The sequence below is a fragment of the Python bivittatus genome, unplaced genomic scaffold (genome assembly GCF_059951505.1).
Source record: "Python bivittatus isolate LINGU-HERP-01145 unplaced genomic scaffold, Pbiv_v1 ctg000210_np1212, whole genome shotgun sequence".
Classification (NCBI taxonomy): Eukaryota; Metazoa; Chordata; class Lepidosauria; order Squamata; family Pythonidae; genus Python; species Python bivittatus.
In genome coordinates, this window is record NW_028277053.1 from 7398690 (window position 1) to 7416415 (window position 17726).

Here is a 17726-nt window from a genome sequence, read left to right on the forward strand (position 1 = left end):
GTAAAGAAACTTCCTCCCCTCCTTCTCTCCCCATCCCCTAATCTGGAAAGTATATCTCCAGTTACAGAATAATAGTTTTTTTTTCTTAAAGATATCTCCAAAATGGAATACTAGTTTTTTCCTTGTTCTGATTCCAGCCAAAAAACTTAGCAGCAGCTTCCATATTATAGGATTTCTTCACTCCAAAATCCAGGGAAATTGCTGGGTAAAGGAAGAAAAGGTTTCATTTCCTTCTGCTACTGAACAACTTATACTTTTGAACTATCAGTTGCTGTAAATCAGGAAAAAAATTGATAACTTTTTAGCCTCCAGCTACAGAGAACTGCTTTGTTGATGCAATTGTAAAATAATACTAGTGGAGTCCTGTCCAGTATGGCAGAGGAAACAAATATGAGATTTAATTCTTAGCTTAATTTCTCATGAATACCAGTAAGACTGATCTTGGACAATGTTGTAGTGAATATTCTCAAATTATAAATTATTTCTCTGTCATTTGAGCCTGATCATCTTTGTTCCCTTTCAGAACCTCATCAAGATCTTTGACATGTTGCTTATATGTATTCTTGAACTGATTCATCATTTCCTCATAAGACTGAGTAATCCCTGTACATTGTTCTGGACTCCAAGGCATCCAGAGTTGCATAACTGTATCTACAGCATTTTTACATTCTTGAGAAAGAGATTTTAATGCAGCAGGCAGCTCCAAATTGGATACACTCTCCATCTCGGGCACCTGATGGATTCTGAACCTCTGAGGTTCTGCCACAGTTTCAACTGGAACATCAGCTGCTCCTTCATTAATTTTTGCTAGAAGCTGATCACTCTCACTTATTGTGAAAAATGGGGGGATTTCCTCCCTTGGTGTTTCACCTTGGGAAGAGCCATAATTCATTTACAAAATTATGAAAAGAAGAGACAATGAAAGTACTTCTCTCACCAGTTTCATTCTAAAGCAGTCCAAAATAAGCAGGTAGCTTCTCAAAATGTTGGGAAACTGAGATGATGAATCAGAATGCCTTCATTGGTGGCCTGGAAGAAGTAAGACTTTCTGCCCAGACACAATGACATGCATTCTAATGCTAGGGGCCATTAAAACAAAACAAAACGTTTTCCATCTCCTATCTTGGGATAATATTTCATGCAAGGTCCAAATCAAAGTCTGATTTTTGAAATCAAACTGAATTGTTGAGTTGATACAGTTTGGATTTTCAAACTGTTTCAGAAAAATACATATCTATACAAGTGCAGAAATGTTCAAAATCATACAAATCACTTTGGAGGCATCTATTTGAGGATTTGAATCAACTCTGGTTTGATTTGAAGAATTCATTCCATTCAGAGATTCAGTCCAATTAAATTAAAAGCCAGACAAGACTTGTAGTATCTTCAATTCAGAGAATTTTATGGTCCCCGAATATCATTTTCTATTTTAATCTCAGTTGCTTTCATATTTTTTTTTCTTATTAGAGAAGGTCCATTAAAGATGAAAAGATGAGGTGCATGTTTAACACCGTTTGGTAGTCAGTGGTGGAACCTAATAGATTTGGAAGCAGTTCTCATTATCTGTAGCCTTTTACGGTTCTCAGATATTCTGATACATTCTCTGTGAAATTGTCAAAATAATACATTTTAAATGTGTGTTTCGAAGAATGATCTAGTCAGAACTGTGCATGAGAGCAAATAGGTTTTTAAATCCATATTGAAATAAAATACATCCATAAAATGTATTTTACAGATGCCAATGTTACATGGGCTCGAAATTTATTTTCCCCCTCTACTTGTATTGTGAGCTTAGAGCTTCTGATTGACTTGTAGCTTAGGTGTATACATTTGCTTAGTCATAAGCATCTAAAGTCATAGTTCTGAAATTGATTGTGATAAAAAACAATAATAATTCCACAGTAACCTGGTAATCAAAATGGTTAAATAGAACCTCCATAATGCCTAAATAAATTAATTCAACATTTGTTTCCAAAAAGCCTCTCCTAGGTAAATCTTATTTACATAATGGTGAAAACTAGATTGCACTAGGTTGTAGTTGCCTTTTAATTATTGCCTGCACTATTTGGAGCTGGAGATAGTGCTCAAGAAGAGGGAGAAAAAGAAGTAGAAGCAAGGAGACCTACAGCAACCAAGCAGGAGGCCCAGATGATTTCTCTTCTGTTATAATCTCTGCCTTGAGTCTTGGACATATGCTAAAACCCAAGATTTTATTGAAGGTGGTAATAGAGTAAGTAACCATTTTAGCTAGAGTGAATATGCTGATTTTATTTAGACACCTTCCAGCTGCAGGACTGCAGTTCCAAAACTCCAGTACATCTTATGTTTCAAATTGGCACAATGCTACAGAATACTGCAGAATTGGTATTGTTTTTTCAGTGCTTCACGAAGGAAGATCTGAAGCAGAAAGGATGTTCCTTTCTTTTCTCTCCTAAGAGAGAAGTGTTTGATTGAACTCCATTGTGGAAATTCAGCTTCAGTGGGGCAGGCTGTGAGAACCATCTTTTTCCAGGGAATCCTTGGACGAAGGGTCCGCTAAGGAGGTTGTAAATTCTCCCTTCTTCCAGTTTGTAAAAGCATTTGCTTTCCTGTTTTTATATTGGAATGAAATTCTGGACTAGAAGGACTGTGATCTGATTCAGCAAAGGAATTCTCAGATTCCTACTGTTTTGCCTTGATAGGTACAAGTTTATAGAAATACCATATGTGTCTTCTTGTCTTTTCTCTGAAGGTCATGCAGTGAGGACTGGGTGATTGTGTGTCCTGGAGCTCTGTGTGTCATGATGAAACTGATTTGCAAACTCCACAATGAAGCTTACCCTGAGGTAAGTCTAAAAGTGACTGATTCCCATTAGAATTTTTCAATATAATGCAAGGGAGATGATACACTACACTACACTACACTACACTACACTACACTACACTCGTTGCTTTCAAAATAAATAATTTTATGCAAAAAAAAAAATAACGAAAGAAAATAAAAGCAGAAGAGAAAAGAAATCTAATTTATTCTATACCCACACCATTCACAGCTTCCTCTTTCATCTGTATTCATACTTTCTGACAAACATTCACTTTCACATTTCACTGATAATTATTTATTTAGTCAAATAAATTAATTAATATAACCACCCAACTACAAAGCAAAATACAAAATAATAAAGAGTATAATAATAAGATATACAAAGTATAATTTGTAACGCACTGAAAGTCTGGAGTTTGATGGTAAGAGAAGACAAGAACTACTTAATAATATCAGGCATGTCATGGACTGACATTTTTGCCCTAAGACTTCATCCTGATGCAAAGTTGTGAGCTTATTTGCTGATTTGTAATTGCATCTCTTGTATCCCTGACGGATTGTGGGACGGATGTGTAGGGAAATCAATCCATAACAGCTGGGGAAACAGAGACTACTTTCCTGTCACCATTAATTTTTTCACTAAAACCTTTTTTTACTGGAACGAACATCTCAGAAAACGGCACATTTTATTCAAAACAAGGCAATCTTATTATTGGCAGGACTGCTGTCATAATGTGAACAATCAATTCCTTGTACTCCATTATGGCTATATTGAATTTGTGAGGGCAATACTGATTTACTGAGCCAAGATCTTCACAGTGTCATTCTTCCCCTTAACCTTGCTTTTTTGCTGAAGCAAAATTATTATTATTAGGAAGAGCAATATTTAAGATACAAAAAGCATTACAGTCTACTTTAAAAATCTAGATGATGACACTTTCTCAATTGCTGGTGAATTAGAGGACCCAATCCATGAAAATCCTTCGTAAGCCCAATTGAAAGGAACAGGAAATGGTTCTGAATGGGTCTGTCCTTTTGGTAATTTTAGTTCATTAACTCAAACAGATCTGAGTTGGCTTGGTGACAGTCATCCATCAAGCCAAACATACGTAATAGATCACTGAGAAACCAGTGTGGCAGACGTTTAGATATCATTCCTATTTCTGTGGTTCCCAAGCAGGATAATGACTAAAACATGAGCTGACTTGCACTGCTGATCTTTGGTCGAACAGAGAAAAATGTACTTTACAATGACTTCTGCTTGGGTTGTAGGATATCTTTATAGTATATACGCCAGATATCCCGTAATGCCGCTGCTTTATTTTCAGACTTGTAATAATTTTAACATACATATTTACCAAAAATACCCCATTTATTAATGTTTTACATTACTTGATACATTTTTATTTATAAACTAAATAAATTCAAGTTGATTTTCTTCTTGTTGGTATGAAGAAACTGGCCATAAATATCACTTTTTCTTTAAAATATGTATTCAGTTAGTTTCTGCATGTTCTGTACTTTCCTAAGTTTTAAACTAGCAATTCTTTTTAACTGAAGTAAGTTACCAATTTTCCACTTAGCCCCCTCATGCTGTACCATCATAACCCCCTCACTGTACAGAAGGGAACAGGCTCTAGATCATGTTATGAAGCTGGATTAGTTTTAGTTCATCTAAATAATCCAGAATGAGTGAAGAATGTTAGAGGAATATAGACACAGTCAGTCATCCATTTATATTTCTCTGGTACATACAATTTGTCTCCTAACCACCATGCCCACTTCTCATTTGTCAAAGAGTCTTTATTTTTCCAGAACCATTCATATTTCTCCAAATTACAGTTCAATTTGTTTAACAAGCTTTCCTCTAGTTCTTTCCTTTGCTGTTTACTGTGGGATCTGGTGATGACTACCAACCTCGATTGATGGTCCGGAATGACGGCGGCCACCACCTCCTCTCGTTAGCTATTATGTTGTGGCATTCTAGAGAGCGCATCAGCCAGAAAGTTTTTCCCTCCTGGTATATACTTCAGAGTGAAGTTAAACTGACTGAAAAATTGAGCCCATCTGACTTGCTTTAGGGATAACTTCCTGGGGGACCTTAAAGCTTCCAGGTTTTTATGGTCAGTTCAGACCTCAAAAGGGTGAGGTGACCCCTCTAACAAATGCCTCCAAATTAGAAGCGCCGACTGCACTGCAAACGCCTCCTTCTCCCATACCAGCCAGCGTCTCTCGGTTTCTGTAAACTTCCAAGAAATGTAAGCACAGGGTTGCAAGGCACCTCTCTCCACCTTTTGTAGGAAAACCGCTCCTGTAGCCACATCCGAAGCATCCACCTGTATTACAAAAGGCTTTTCAGGGTCGGGATGTTTGAGAATTGGCTCTGCCATAAACAATTTTTTCAACTGTTCAAATGCTGCCTGGCATTCTTAGTCCAATTTAGAGGTGCCCCCAGTTTTTGTGCTTTTGCTTTATCTTTTCCTTTTGTCTTCAACAACTCAGTTAGGGGCAGAGCCACCTGTGCAAAATTAAGGATGAATTGGCGGTAAAAATTTGCAAACCCTAAGAAACTTTGTAACTGCTGACGCGTTTTTGGCACCTCTCATCCAATTACATCCTGCACTTTAGCCAGATCCATTTCAGTCCCCTTTTTGGAAATGCGGTACCCCAGATAGTCAACTTGACTTTTATGGAATTCACATTTACAGAGCTTTGCATACAATTTGGCATCTAGCAACTTCTGTAATACTTTCCTCACCAAATCTACATGCTCTTCCATCGTTTCTGAATAAATCAGAATGTCATCCAAATACACCAAAACCCTCCGGTACAGAAATTCACGTAGCACGTCAGTTATCAATTGCATAAACACCCCCGGCACGCCCAGTGAGCTGAACGGCATGACCCAATATCGGAAACAACCCAGAGGGCAGCTGAATGCAGTCTTCCATTCGTTCCCCTCCCTAATCCGCACCCGGAAATAGGTGTCCCTCAAGTCCAATTTTGTAAAAATCTTCCCCCTTGACGAGTGAGCTTACAAGCCTTTCATTAAAGGGAGAGGGTATTTGTTGTCTTTGCAAGTGGCATTTAAACCTCTATAGTCTATACACAGTCTTAACGAACCGTCCTTCTTTTCTCTAAACAAGACAGGAGCTGCCACCGGTGACTTCGCAGGTTGTATGAAACCCCTCGCCAGGTTTTTATCAATGAATTCTCTCAGTGCCTCTAGTTCCCTAGGAGTCATAGAATACGTCTTCAGCTTGGGGAACTTTGCCCCAGGTTCAATCTCAATGGCACAGTCCGTTGCCCTGTGGGGGGGGGGGTAGCTGGTCTGACTCCATCTTGCTAAATATGGCTTCCAAATCCCTGTATTGCTCCAGGATCATCTCCCAGCACTCGGATGTGCCTTTCTGGGGTGTTCGTACACTTACAGCCACTAACGCTGCTGTCGGAGCCCCGACCTTGGTCTCTTTTAGAATAGTATAAGCCCCATCTTTGAAAACCATCCTACCCGACTCCCAGTCCACCTTTGGATTCCATCGCTTCAGCCAAGATAACCCCACTATTAAAGGGTGAGCTGCGATCGGTGTTACCAGACACTGCATAGTCTCTCAGTGAGTCTCCAATCGCATTTCAAAGTCCTCAGTACAGTGTTCCACGGCTCCCCCTGCTGGTGACCCATCCAACTGACTGAACACAATAGGGGTCTTTAGCCTCCGCATCCTCAGTCCAAGTCCATTCACAATGACTGGATTAATTAAGCAACGGGTGCACCCAGACTCTATTAACACGGTCAAATGTGCTTTACGGGTAGTTCTTAGGGCCCTCAATTTCACCCCCACAGTCATAGGACTCACCCCATCTTCTTCCTCCTCCGACTCGGGTTTCATCTCCTCATGCCACATTTCATCCGCCTGTCTTCTGGCATGCTCTGAGACAGGCAGAGTTTCCCACTGGCTGGCTTTCTTCCTCGGAGGAATTGCTCCCCATCACCACAGCACTTTGGAACTCAAACTCGCCTTCTGCCCCTGCCGCCGCGGTTCCTTTCTTTTCCGGCTTAGGACCCTTCGGAGACTAGCCGGGTGGTTTGCTTTTGGTAGTCACCCATTGGGTTTGGGCTTTGGGACAGTTTGCTGCAAAATGCCCCTGCTCTCTGCATTTGAAACACACTCGACCACCTGGCTGTTGATCGGGACCACCCTCCTTCAAATTTCCCTTAACTTCTTGGTCAACTGCCCCGATGAAATAGTGGGTATCTGCGGACTGGTATGGGGTCTTCTCACGGCCATCCAATTGGCTTCCGCCACAGCTGCATGGGTGATCCATTCCTCCACTGTCTTCGGATTACCTGTGGCCAACGCTAACTCCCACAACCTGGGTTTCAGCCACTTCTGGAAACAGCGCACTTTGAACTGTTCAGGCCAATCTTGGAGTTTTCCCGTGAGGCACCTGAACTCCAGCATGTAGTCCGACACCAAGCGATTTCCCTGCTTTACGTCTTCTATGGTGGTCTTCGCCTTCAGAACCACACAGGGATCCTCGAAACATCTATGTAGAGCCCGCATAAACTTGTTGAAGTTGGCAAGCTCTGGGGCTCAGGCTTCGTGTATTTCCACCAGCCACTCTGCTGCTTCACCCACCAAAGCATATGACACATAAGCCATACTCTACGCATCATTTGGGAACAGCTGCGTGCAGTTCTCCATGCAGATTTTCATGTGCGTTAGGAAGCTTGCCAGTTCATTGGGGTTCCTGCCGTATTTCATCTTGAGGCCCCAATCCTGGAGTGGGTCTCCTTGCTGCTGCACTTGGGGAACTGGAGGACCTCCCACTTCCTCATCACTGCATGCTGGTCCTCCGTGGCACTTGTCGCTATCCCCCGATTCTGAATGGGAATCTCTGAGCGGCTGGTCCTGGTCTTGGTTGCCCAATACGTTCCTCAGCAAGTTTCCCACTGACTTCAATTCTCCTCTCACTTCTCCTCAAGTGACATCCGCCTGTAACTTGTCCACAGTCCCCTCCAAGGTGACAACTCAGGCTTTCTCCACCTTGCCAATGGCCACGGACCATTGATCTTCGGGTTCCTTCTCCAAGAAGGAAACTTCCCGGAATTCCCCAGACTCTTGGGTCAGCTTCCACACCTGGCCTTGCCGCTGCTCTCTATCTGATACCAGCATCAGCCTCGTCACAGGTCTCGAGGGCATCTCCATCTCCTCCTCCACTCCACCACTGGCTCCAAATTTGACGATCTCTTCCTCCATCACGATTGAATTCTCGCCAGCCCCAGTCAAGTTGATACGTTGGAGTCTCCTCGTCAAGCTTTTGCTTCGGGTAGAATCCAAAAGAGGAGTTTCAGCAAAATGTGATGAACTGCGATGCTCAATCCCCAATGAGTGTGACTCTTCTTGAAACTCAGATAAGTTCAAAGAAAAATTAATTTATTGAGAAGCAGTATATAGTCTCGAAAGCATTGCTGAAAGTAAAAGCCTATGCGCACCAAACTCTACTTAATCCCTCCTTTCTCTTCACCACCCCCTTTCCATCCCATAGCCCTTGTACCTTTCACTGAGTCTCTCCTGGTCTCATGCTGGTGTGACCTTGGCGTTCCTGAGAAACAGATAACAGCCGATCTGTGCTTAATGGTTATTCCTGTAGCCCTTTCCCTCCCCTCTCCTACAATGGCAGAACCAAAGCAAGATAATTAGCAAAATGGTCAGTTGATTGTGTGGCTTCTGACAGTCGCTTTGTGTGGGATGGGCAGCTATATAAATGTGCTAAATAAATAAATAAATAAATAAATAAATAAATAAATGTGCTAATATTAACCAAATATTAAATAGACAGCAGCTTTTTGCAACTCTAAAATTCTCCAGTAGAATTAGTGTGCAATAGAGATAATACATGAAGAGGCATCTAATATGGAGCAATGAATGATGCTAACATAAAGCACGCAATAGTAATCAGCATTTGGCAATTTTATATCTATTTATAAACTTATTTATTACCTGTGTGTTGTATCAAGCCAACACTGGGTTCTTACTTCATTTTTTAAATTTTTATTTAGAAAGCTGGACTCAGATTTCAGGATTTTAAATTATGAAAGTGACAGAATTTGGAATTTTGCTACAACACTGTTCTGTATTCATTATGACAACAGATTACTGATTGCCCTCATGCTACTAGCAAACCACTCATGCCTGTTCTTCTTGCCCCTTCCTTGTTTATTTTTTTTTTCCAGTTGTCGTGGGAAATCCAATATGCTGTAGCTGAGCATATTCAATCCTTGATGACCTTGGAGAAAAACCGCCAAGTGGCCTGTGGAGCCGGCCTGCTGGGCAGCATCATTGACTCCTGCCCAGAGGTTCTGCACAGTACAAGCAGCCCCCTGCACCTGCCTGTCGTTAGGCTCTTTGAGAAGCTTGCATCCCAGTCCATCCAACCTGATGCCTTAAGGTAATATACTGGCATAGGCTTTCACAGCCAGTATCTGTTGGGCATTGTTGGGCTTCAGGATTTTGGGACTCTGGTCTAGACAATAGGCAACTGTGCAGGGACTGACTGGGCTCCTGTCTTTATAGCTCCTGTCTGTACTGATCAATCAGAAGTCAGGACACCTGGTTATAAAGACAGGAGCCCAGTCAGTTCCTGCACAGTTGCCTGTGAGCCTCAGAAGCTGCTAGCCACAGTTGCCGGCAAGAACTCAGGGAATCTGTTGTCCAGACCACAGTCACTAACCTGTGAAGCCCAACACTGCCTGATCTTAAAGTAATCTTTGTGTCTTTTAGGGAACAGGGTTCCAGATTCTGGTAAGGATTGGTAGGAGAGGCAGAGAGGACCATCTGGGACATCTCATTTCAGCTAGGAGAAAAATTGCTGGATGTTCTCCCATAATTTCCCACTTGGGCTGTCCCTCAGGGATGCTTTCACCTTGGTTTTGACAGGACCTTTTTTTTTAACAGGACCTTCAGACAGGACCTTTTTTCATGCTGAGAAGAGCACCTGTTTGGTTATGATAGAGGCTGAGATAAATTTGTTTCCAGTATAAGGATAGGTGGAAACCTCAAGGAACTGTGGAGGAAAAGAAATGCTAACAACTCAACTTTTTGACTTGAAATAGGAAAGCACCTAGAGTGATAAATGGGAAGGAGTTAGGTGAGGGTAAACAGAACAGGATGGTGCCTTGAGAAAAGGGGACATCTGTCCAAAGGCTGAATGGGAAACTTTCACAGGCCATATTCAGTCTGCTAGCTGAAGATTTGTTGCAGAGCTATATTGTAGAGTTCACACTTTTAACTCAAAGTGTACACATTTAAAGTTTTTGTTGTTAAACTTGACCACTGTGGTAATAACAATACACCCATGTAGAGGCAGAGTGAAGACCATGGCTGCTGCTCCTTGCTCTTTCTGTTATTCTCATCTGCTCAAGTGAGTGGCAAGAATGGAATGAGTAGCAGCTTTTGGGCAGCATGGGAAAGGTTGCTAGTTGCTGCTACTCATACAATAGTTGCTGTTTCTTACTTTCTTTTTTTGACTGTGAAGTATTGGTAACAATATCACAGAGATGCAACTGGTAAGACTCTGAGGATCTGCTAAAACCAGTAATAGCATCTTTAAAAAATCCTGTACTTAAGAATGAGCAAGTGAAACTGATAGTCGTAGGCTTGGGGAACGTGCGGCTAAGGCTTTGAGGCAATACTAAGACCTTCCTTTTTCTCCTTTCAGCCCTCATGCCATGCATGTACTGTGTAGATGCCTCATCCAGGGGTTCCTATTGCGTTTGTTGTGTGACATTTGTCCCTTGGTTGGTATCTTTCAGACAATTTCTTTGCCTCAGAATGATGTCACTTCCCATAGCTCCCAGATTCCATGTAAACCTCTCCCTGGCATCTCTAAGTGATAAAGAGGAATTGGACCAAGTTCAGAGGAGGACAATCAAGAAGGTCAAGGATCTGGAAACCAAACCCTATGAAGAACAGCTAAAAGGTCTGTTTAGTCTACAAAAAAGATGACTGAAGAGATATATGATAGCAGTCTTCAAATATATGAAGAACTGTCACACAGAAGAAGGAGTGGACTTATTCTCTATTGCCCTAGAGGGCAGGAGCAAAATCAGTACAGGTAGTCCTCGCTTAACGTCCATTCATTCAGCGACCATTCAAAGTTATGATGGCGCTAAACGAAGGGACTTACAACTGGTTCTTGAAGTTCTGGCCGTTGCAGCGCCTCCACAGTCATGTGAACAAAATTCGGGCCCACCCGCATTTACAACTGCCTTTTGGCCACCTGCCTACCTGCTGTCACCTGCTACCCTGCTGCCTGGCCCTGCCCCCCACCACGTCTGCTGCACTGCATGCCCATTGTACTATGCACCTGTGATACTGCCCGGGGCCTTCTTTTGTGCCAGCGCAGTCGGGGTCTTTTGCGAAAAAAGGCCCTGGGCAGGGCATGAACAGAGACCCTGGGTGCGGCGCAAGAGAAGCCCTGGCTGCCCCGGTGTGAAAGAAGGTGGTGCAAAAGAAGGCCCTGGCTGGTACAGTAGTTGCATGCAGTGTGGCAGCTGCAACAGGCAGGTCTGGGCAATGGGGCAGCTGGCGGCAGTGGGTAGGCAGGCGGCCAAAAGGGCAGAGATGGGGGGAGATAGGCGGGTGGAGGGAGTTGAAGAGAGGCAATTCCTTACCTTACTGAGGCATGGGGTTGGAGGGACCTAGCTGGGAATGGCTTGGATCGGGGTGGGTCCTCGCCTAACTGCTGGTGAGATTTGGTTAATGAAGGCGACAGGGACTGCTGGGATTGCCATCACTAAGCGATGTGATCACATGACATAGCACTTTATGACCGCATTTCTTAGCAACTGGAATTCCTGTCCCAATTACCATTGTTAACAGAAGACTGCCTGTAGGCTAAAACTACAAGGAAGGAGAATCAGGCTAGATATCAGGAGGAACTTCCTGATTGTATGCATTGTCAGCCAGTGGAACATTGTGTCATGTATTATAGCAATAACAATAACAGTAACAATAATATTATAATTTATTAAACTTGTGTGCTGCCTGATTTCCAACAGTGTCTGGGCAAGCATGACAGACCAGGCGGAATGAAGTGGGCGGTCTCCCTCTCCCTTGGCAAAGGCCTGGATGAAGAGCCTGGTCTTTACCACTCTTCTGAACAACAGTAAAATGGGGGCCATCCAGATCTTGGGGGAACCTCATTCCAGAGGACAGGCATTACTAACATTGTTTAATTGAAGGAACCTGGAGTGGGCCAACCCTGCAAGATCACAGTGGTTGGGCAGATACCGTGGACAGGCAGTCTCTCAAGAACCAGCCCCTATGCCATAGTGAGTTCTTCATTCGAGGTTTTCAAACTGGATGGTCACGTGCCAGAGATTTTCTAGTAGGACTAGATGGCCTCTCAGGGTCCTTCCAACCCTATGATTCTCTGAAGGTGAGACTTGTTGAATATAGGCCACTGTATGGAACAGCAGTCTGGTGAAAGCCACTGGTTTCCTGAATGTCTTTTGTCAGTAGTAGTGTTCTCTCCCCTTAGTGGAGTAGCAGTATTAGAGAAATGGCATTTGGGCTAATATTTTAAGTACTTCTCTTTTTACTTCCTAAGTAAAAAGCTGAGATGTAGTGAAACACACATTTTTCCCTAATCTAGGTAGCATTCTGGTGGAGCAGCCAGAGTTTGAGCAGAGTAGTTTTTCTCTGTGGATATTCTGATCATCAGTGGCTAGAATGTTGCTCCAAGGTCAAGGACAAAAGATGGCTGGTGGATCTATGTGGCTGGCTACTGTAGGAAAGAGGATCCTGGAATAGATGAACTTTTGGTTTGCTCCATCCTGGTGATGTTATGTTCTCAGATGACATTATTTTTGAAACTAAAATGCCAATTAGTGATTGAGCAATCACATTTGGGTTTGAATTCAGAGTTACTGTTTCATTTTCGATTTGCTCCTATTTCTTTCTGGTTGACATTATCCTATTTGACTCACAATTATGAAATGCTTTGTTGGTGTTTCTATAGTTACCTCTCTCCTTTCTACTGTATCTCTCAAAGTTCCCAATTTGAATCCTACGGTAGTGTCACTAACTTTGTATGTTTCCTGCATTAGGTTCTAGAATAGCTGCATGGAATGACAGTGCAAAGCATCCTCAAACTTTGTTGGGCTCTGACACATCCAGGAGTTCTGCAATGGCTCTCCAAACAGCCATGAGTCTCATTTCCTTGACAACTCCACGTAGCCTCCATCTGCAGACCTCCTGCCTGGCACCTTCATTTGTGGAATTTGACATGTCCCTTGAAGGATATGGGTACCATATTGATTTGTGCTTCTCCTTGCATTCCTTATCTCAGCCTTGAGGTTCTCCGCCTTCAGCTCCATATACTGTAGTTTAGTTCAATTTGTGGATAGTTCCAAAATCAAGTCATGTTGCTCGTGTTCATGTGTCTGATGCTTTGTCACCTGAGGGGATATTGCCCATTTAAAGGATAAATTAGATAATGGATCTAGTTCACAGCAAGTTTCTCATTTCCCCTTTCTGTTATTGTTGATAGTTTTGCAGTGCGTAATGGAAAATGTGCACAGAAATATCCCTGCTGAGAGGAGCCTCCTCTAGCAGCACTGGCCCTAAGGAGTTTGGTGCCATCTGAATTGCTCTGTCCAGGCCTCTTTGCTTTGGTAAAGACACTCGTGTCACCTCAAAGGCCCAAATCACTTCATCTAAGGGATTATCATCACTTCATACTGGCTGAATAGATAGGAGCACATGGATTGGTATAAATCAATGCATGTTAGTGTCTGCTTTGCATGGTGCAGGATTGTCCAAAACCACCCGCACTGTAGGATCCCCCTAGGTGCGGGCTTTTGGGTGTGCTGCTTACCTCCTCCATGGCACTTTTGGTGAGTGCTATGAATGTGCTGCTTGGTTTCTCCTGACTGCTGCTGTTACCATATCTGGTTCAGAGGAAGCTCCAGGTTGGGTGCTTTGGCCAGTGCTTCAGGATCGCCCATAGCACGCTGAAGGTACCTTGTCTGGGCTGTGAGAAGCTCTCCTCAGTCTACTTTCATAGTACTATCTCTGGGGGGAAAGGCTGAGGGGGGCTTTGAAGTAGCAAAGCAACATAGTCTCTTTACTTCCCATAAAAAAACACATCTCTGCTTTGAGAAGTAACTTTGGGTATTTCATTTAAAGCTTCACACAGCACTGCTATCTGTGAAATTGTGAAATAAAGAACTTCCACTGTTCAAAAGATCTATGTTATATTTCTATTGAGTAATCATAGGCCAATGTTTCTCAATAACTTTAAGAGGAGTGGATTTCAACTCCCAGAATTTCCCAGCCAGCAAGTTTACTCCTCTTAAAGTTGCCAAGGTTGAGAAACACTGTCATAGACACTACATAATGGAAGGGGGTGGATTCAAGAGACACTGGTTTGAGATGGGCGGCTATATAAATTGAATGAATGAATGAATAAAGTGAAAAGTAAGTGGGAGAGATATATTTTGCTTTCTGTTGGGAAAGCTTGTTGTCATTTATCTCTGTCTCTATTCATTTATAAAGAGATACACCTATTACTGTGTTTTTTCTCATGTTTGCAGCTGTTTGTTTATCCCAAGCTTGGCTACTATTCTGGGCCAAAGTACTGAATACTCTGTCTTGGGAGGAACTGGAAAAGGTAGGTTTTAGAATGCTGTCTTCAAAATGCTGGTCATCATGTTATGGATAATATTGTGTATATGGCTCAAATGTTTGGAGGTTTCTGGCCTATGTTATATATTATCACATTATTTATTTATTTATAATAAGATTATTTATATATATTATATGTTATATATATATATATTATTCATATTTAATATATATTATTCATATTTAATATATATTTATATGCACACACACATACATGTGTGTGTGTGTGTATAATATATGTGTGTGCATCTCTGTGTGTATATATATGTGTCTAAGTTGTTCAACAATTCTTATTGAGATTTTGAGATCATCCCAGAGGAGAAGGGATGGGATCAGCAGTTACCTTTGAAGATAATTCCCTCTTGTTCAAGAAAGGCTGGACTTGAAAGCTTTACTAATGCATTGGGGAGTTTGTTTTCAATTCAAGACTTTGAAATGCTTAATTTTCATATAGTTAGAATAAACTGGATCTATCCATCATACACTTTTTTCTTCCTGTGCCAAATTTGAAGTTGTACTTTCTGTAAACTCAGTATTTCTAAGGGACTCTGTTTCATTGTGTCTTGTCCCACATAGCTTGGGAAAATATGTCTTTGTTGTTCTTAGCAGTCTCTGATTTATAACTTCCTCTGCACTTCTAGGCACCAGGCGGTTCCCTCCACTGGGTGGCCTGACTTTTTCCTCCTGGTTTCTGATCAGCAAGATGAGTTCTGTTCATGATTATCACCCGCTACGTTTCCTTACCTTGATGCGTCACATGGCAAGAACTGAAGAAATATTTGTTTGCTTTTCAGTGAGGTTTTCCCCCACAGAAGGTTGCCTCACCATCTCTACCGAAGAAGTGGCATTTGAAGCCTTAGGTAAGAATCTTAGAGCCAGAGGCTTGAAGACTTGAAATGTAGAAAACTTAAAAACCATAGTCTTGATGGAAGAATTGCCAGCCCTTCTCTCTAATTAGGCTTTGCTTTCAAAGTTCTAAATGTAAAGGAATTCTGAGCACTAATAAGGAGTCTGCTGTAGAAATACAGCCCAAACCTAAAAATATTGCTTAAAAGATGTCCACATCCCTGGTTGAAAAGGTGATCTAATCTCCTTTTTGGGAGAGAGTGGAAAGGAAATGCAGTTTCTGAGGGAATAGGGTCCATTGCTTGAGACGAGGCTGTCTTCCCCGCAAACAGGAATCTAAAAGTAAATGGCATATTGAAAAAGCCTGGAGATACTTGAAAGATTAAAAGCAAATCCCATGATTGCCATTTGTGGCTTCCCCGTTGACTTTGCTTGTTGGAAGCTGCAGCAATGGTTGCAAATGGTGATTGTGTGTGACCACAGGACTCTGCAACCATCGTAATTGTGAGCCAGTTGCCAAGTGCCCAAATTGTGATCCCGTGACTGCAGCGATGCTGCAACGGCTGCAACTATGAGGACTGGTCGTAAGTCTCCTTGTTCAGCACTGGCGTAACTTTGAATAATTGCTGAATGAGGGACTACCTGTACAGTGTGTGTGTGTGTGAGTTATAATATTTGTATTTGTAATTATTAACCACTTTGTGTGTTTTTTAAGTGGAAAAGCAGGATAAAAATGCTATAAATAATACCTTTAAATAAATAAATGTTGTTGCAGTTACTGAGAAATCTGACATTTATTGTTTCATGCCACATGTTAAAGAGATTTTCCTTAACTATCTGACTTTGCCGTTGTTGTGGCTTGCAATTCTTTGGGGTTGTCCTTGGTTGTGTACTAACTACTAGTTAGTCAGTAAAACTAATCTTGAAAAGCTGTTGACAAATTAAAAAATAGCTCTCCAGTGTTCATAGGGGAAAGAAAGAACAATTGCTAGAGACAGAGCTCCATTACCATCTCGCCCCAATTCTTTTTCCCTGACCTTGCTAGTGAAGCCTTTTCCTTTCGCTTCATTGTAACATGGTAAATTATTCCCTTTCTTGTGACAACATAGACAGTATGGTACCTGAATTTGAGGATGAGACCTCTCTCCTGTCCCAAGTTCAATTCAGATGTGCTCCGCTGCTAGTGACCGGACAGTGGCATCATCTTGCTGTGACAGTGGCAAAGGAGACAAAGCAGATCTGTACCGTTTCAGCCTATCTAAATAGCTGCCTGGTGGGCTCTGCGAAGGTAATACATTTGCAGAATGACACTCTGGAATACAGTCTTTGGCTTTCCCTGCTAGCTGGACTCTAGAATTCTGAGTCTCTGTTTTCGGCAGCTCTATTTCATTATAAAGATCAGGAAAGAAGGGTGGTTAACTTGATTACTTTTCATGCCAAAACATTTCTTTTCAGGCTGTCTTTTATAGAGGGGAGGGAGATTCAAGAAAATTATCATTTAGGAAATAAAGTCTATAGTATACTGTAGAAGTCGGCATACTTCAGACTTGCAGTGAATTTCAGTGCTAAAGCTATGCTATAGAGCCTTGATTATGGATTTAGAGTAACTTGGTTTAATTAAGGACACAGGAATACTGGACATAATAGAAATTTGATGGAATAGAAAAAATATAGTAGAAAGGTATACTGGAAAAACAAGGTAGGCATACAGGGGTACTCATTCTGAATGTCATAGAGGACATAGTGTCAAATTAACCTTCATTTAATAGCTTTGAATGACAATGCTGGATCACAAAAATAATTTATTACTAGGAACACAGCATTGCTCCCCAAAGTAAAATGTTCTTGTTCTTGAGATAGTGAATAAAATCATGGACACAGCTAAAGAATAAAATTTTCTAATAATGGCTTGTTGCATTTACTCCTGCATTGACTGAATAAATGTGTATCTTTCGCAATAAAGTGATAAAGCATCAGGTTCCCTTAAATGACTGTCCCTTATAATAATCAAGGAACTCTGACTAGAAGATAGGCAACTTTGAATTTAATCCTAAATGTTGCTCAGGTCTTAATGAGTACGTAAACAGGGAAAACTAAGAGTAGGAAGACGAAAGAACAGTGACCAGAGAAGCTGTGTGTTCTGAGGGACTGTGTGCTAAGCTGTGAGAGGTGGAAATAGTAATCTCTTGAACGGTTTCTAACTGTAAGGGATGTTTCCTGAGAGTTAGTGATTCAGTTACTGCTTTTTGCTGAGTAAGCAGAGACCGTAGCGGTAATATAAGGCAGACTGGTTCCAGGGAACAAGCACATTGGCAAGGGAATAGGGAAACCTACAGGGAAGCTGATGAACTAATGAAAAATAAAGCTGGACATGTTAAGATGGC

The 17726-nt window shown here is 41.8% G+C and overlaps 1 protein-coding gene across 1 annotated transcript in view; it reads left to right on the top strand.

Moving 5' to 3' along the window:
* Positions 1–17726, top strand: part of WDFY4 (WDFY family member 4) — a 191028-nt gene that overhangs the window by 25944 nt on the left and 147358 nt on the right. The window contains exons 12-18 of the mRNA XM_088139404.1: positions 2732–2825; positions 9042–9256; positions 10620–10786; positions 12918–13116; positions 14406–14482; positions 15138–15356; positions 16452–16630. Of these exons, the coding sequence (XP_087995530.1) occupies positions 2732–2825; positions 9042–9256; positions 10620–10786; positions 12918–13116; positions 14406–14482; positions 15138–15356; positions 16452–16630 (1150 nt within the window). The remainder of the gene's footprint in view (positions 1–2731; positions 2826–9041; positions 9257–10619; positions 10787–12917; positions 13117–14405; positions 14483–15137; positions 15357–16451; positions 16631–17726) is intronic.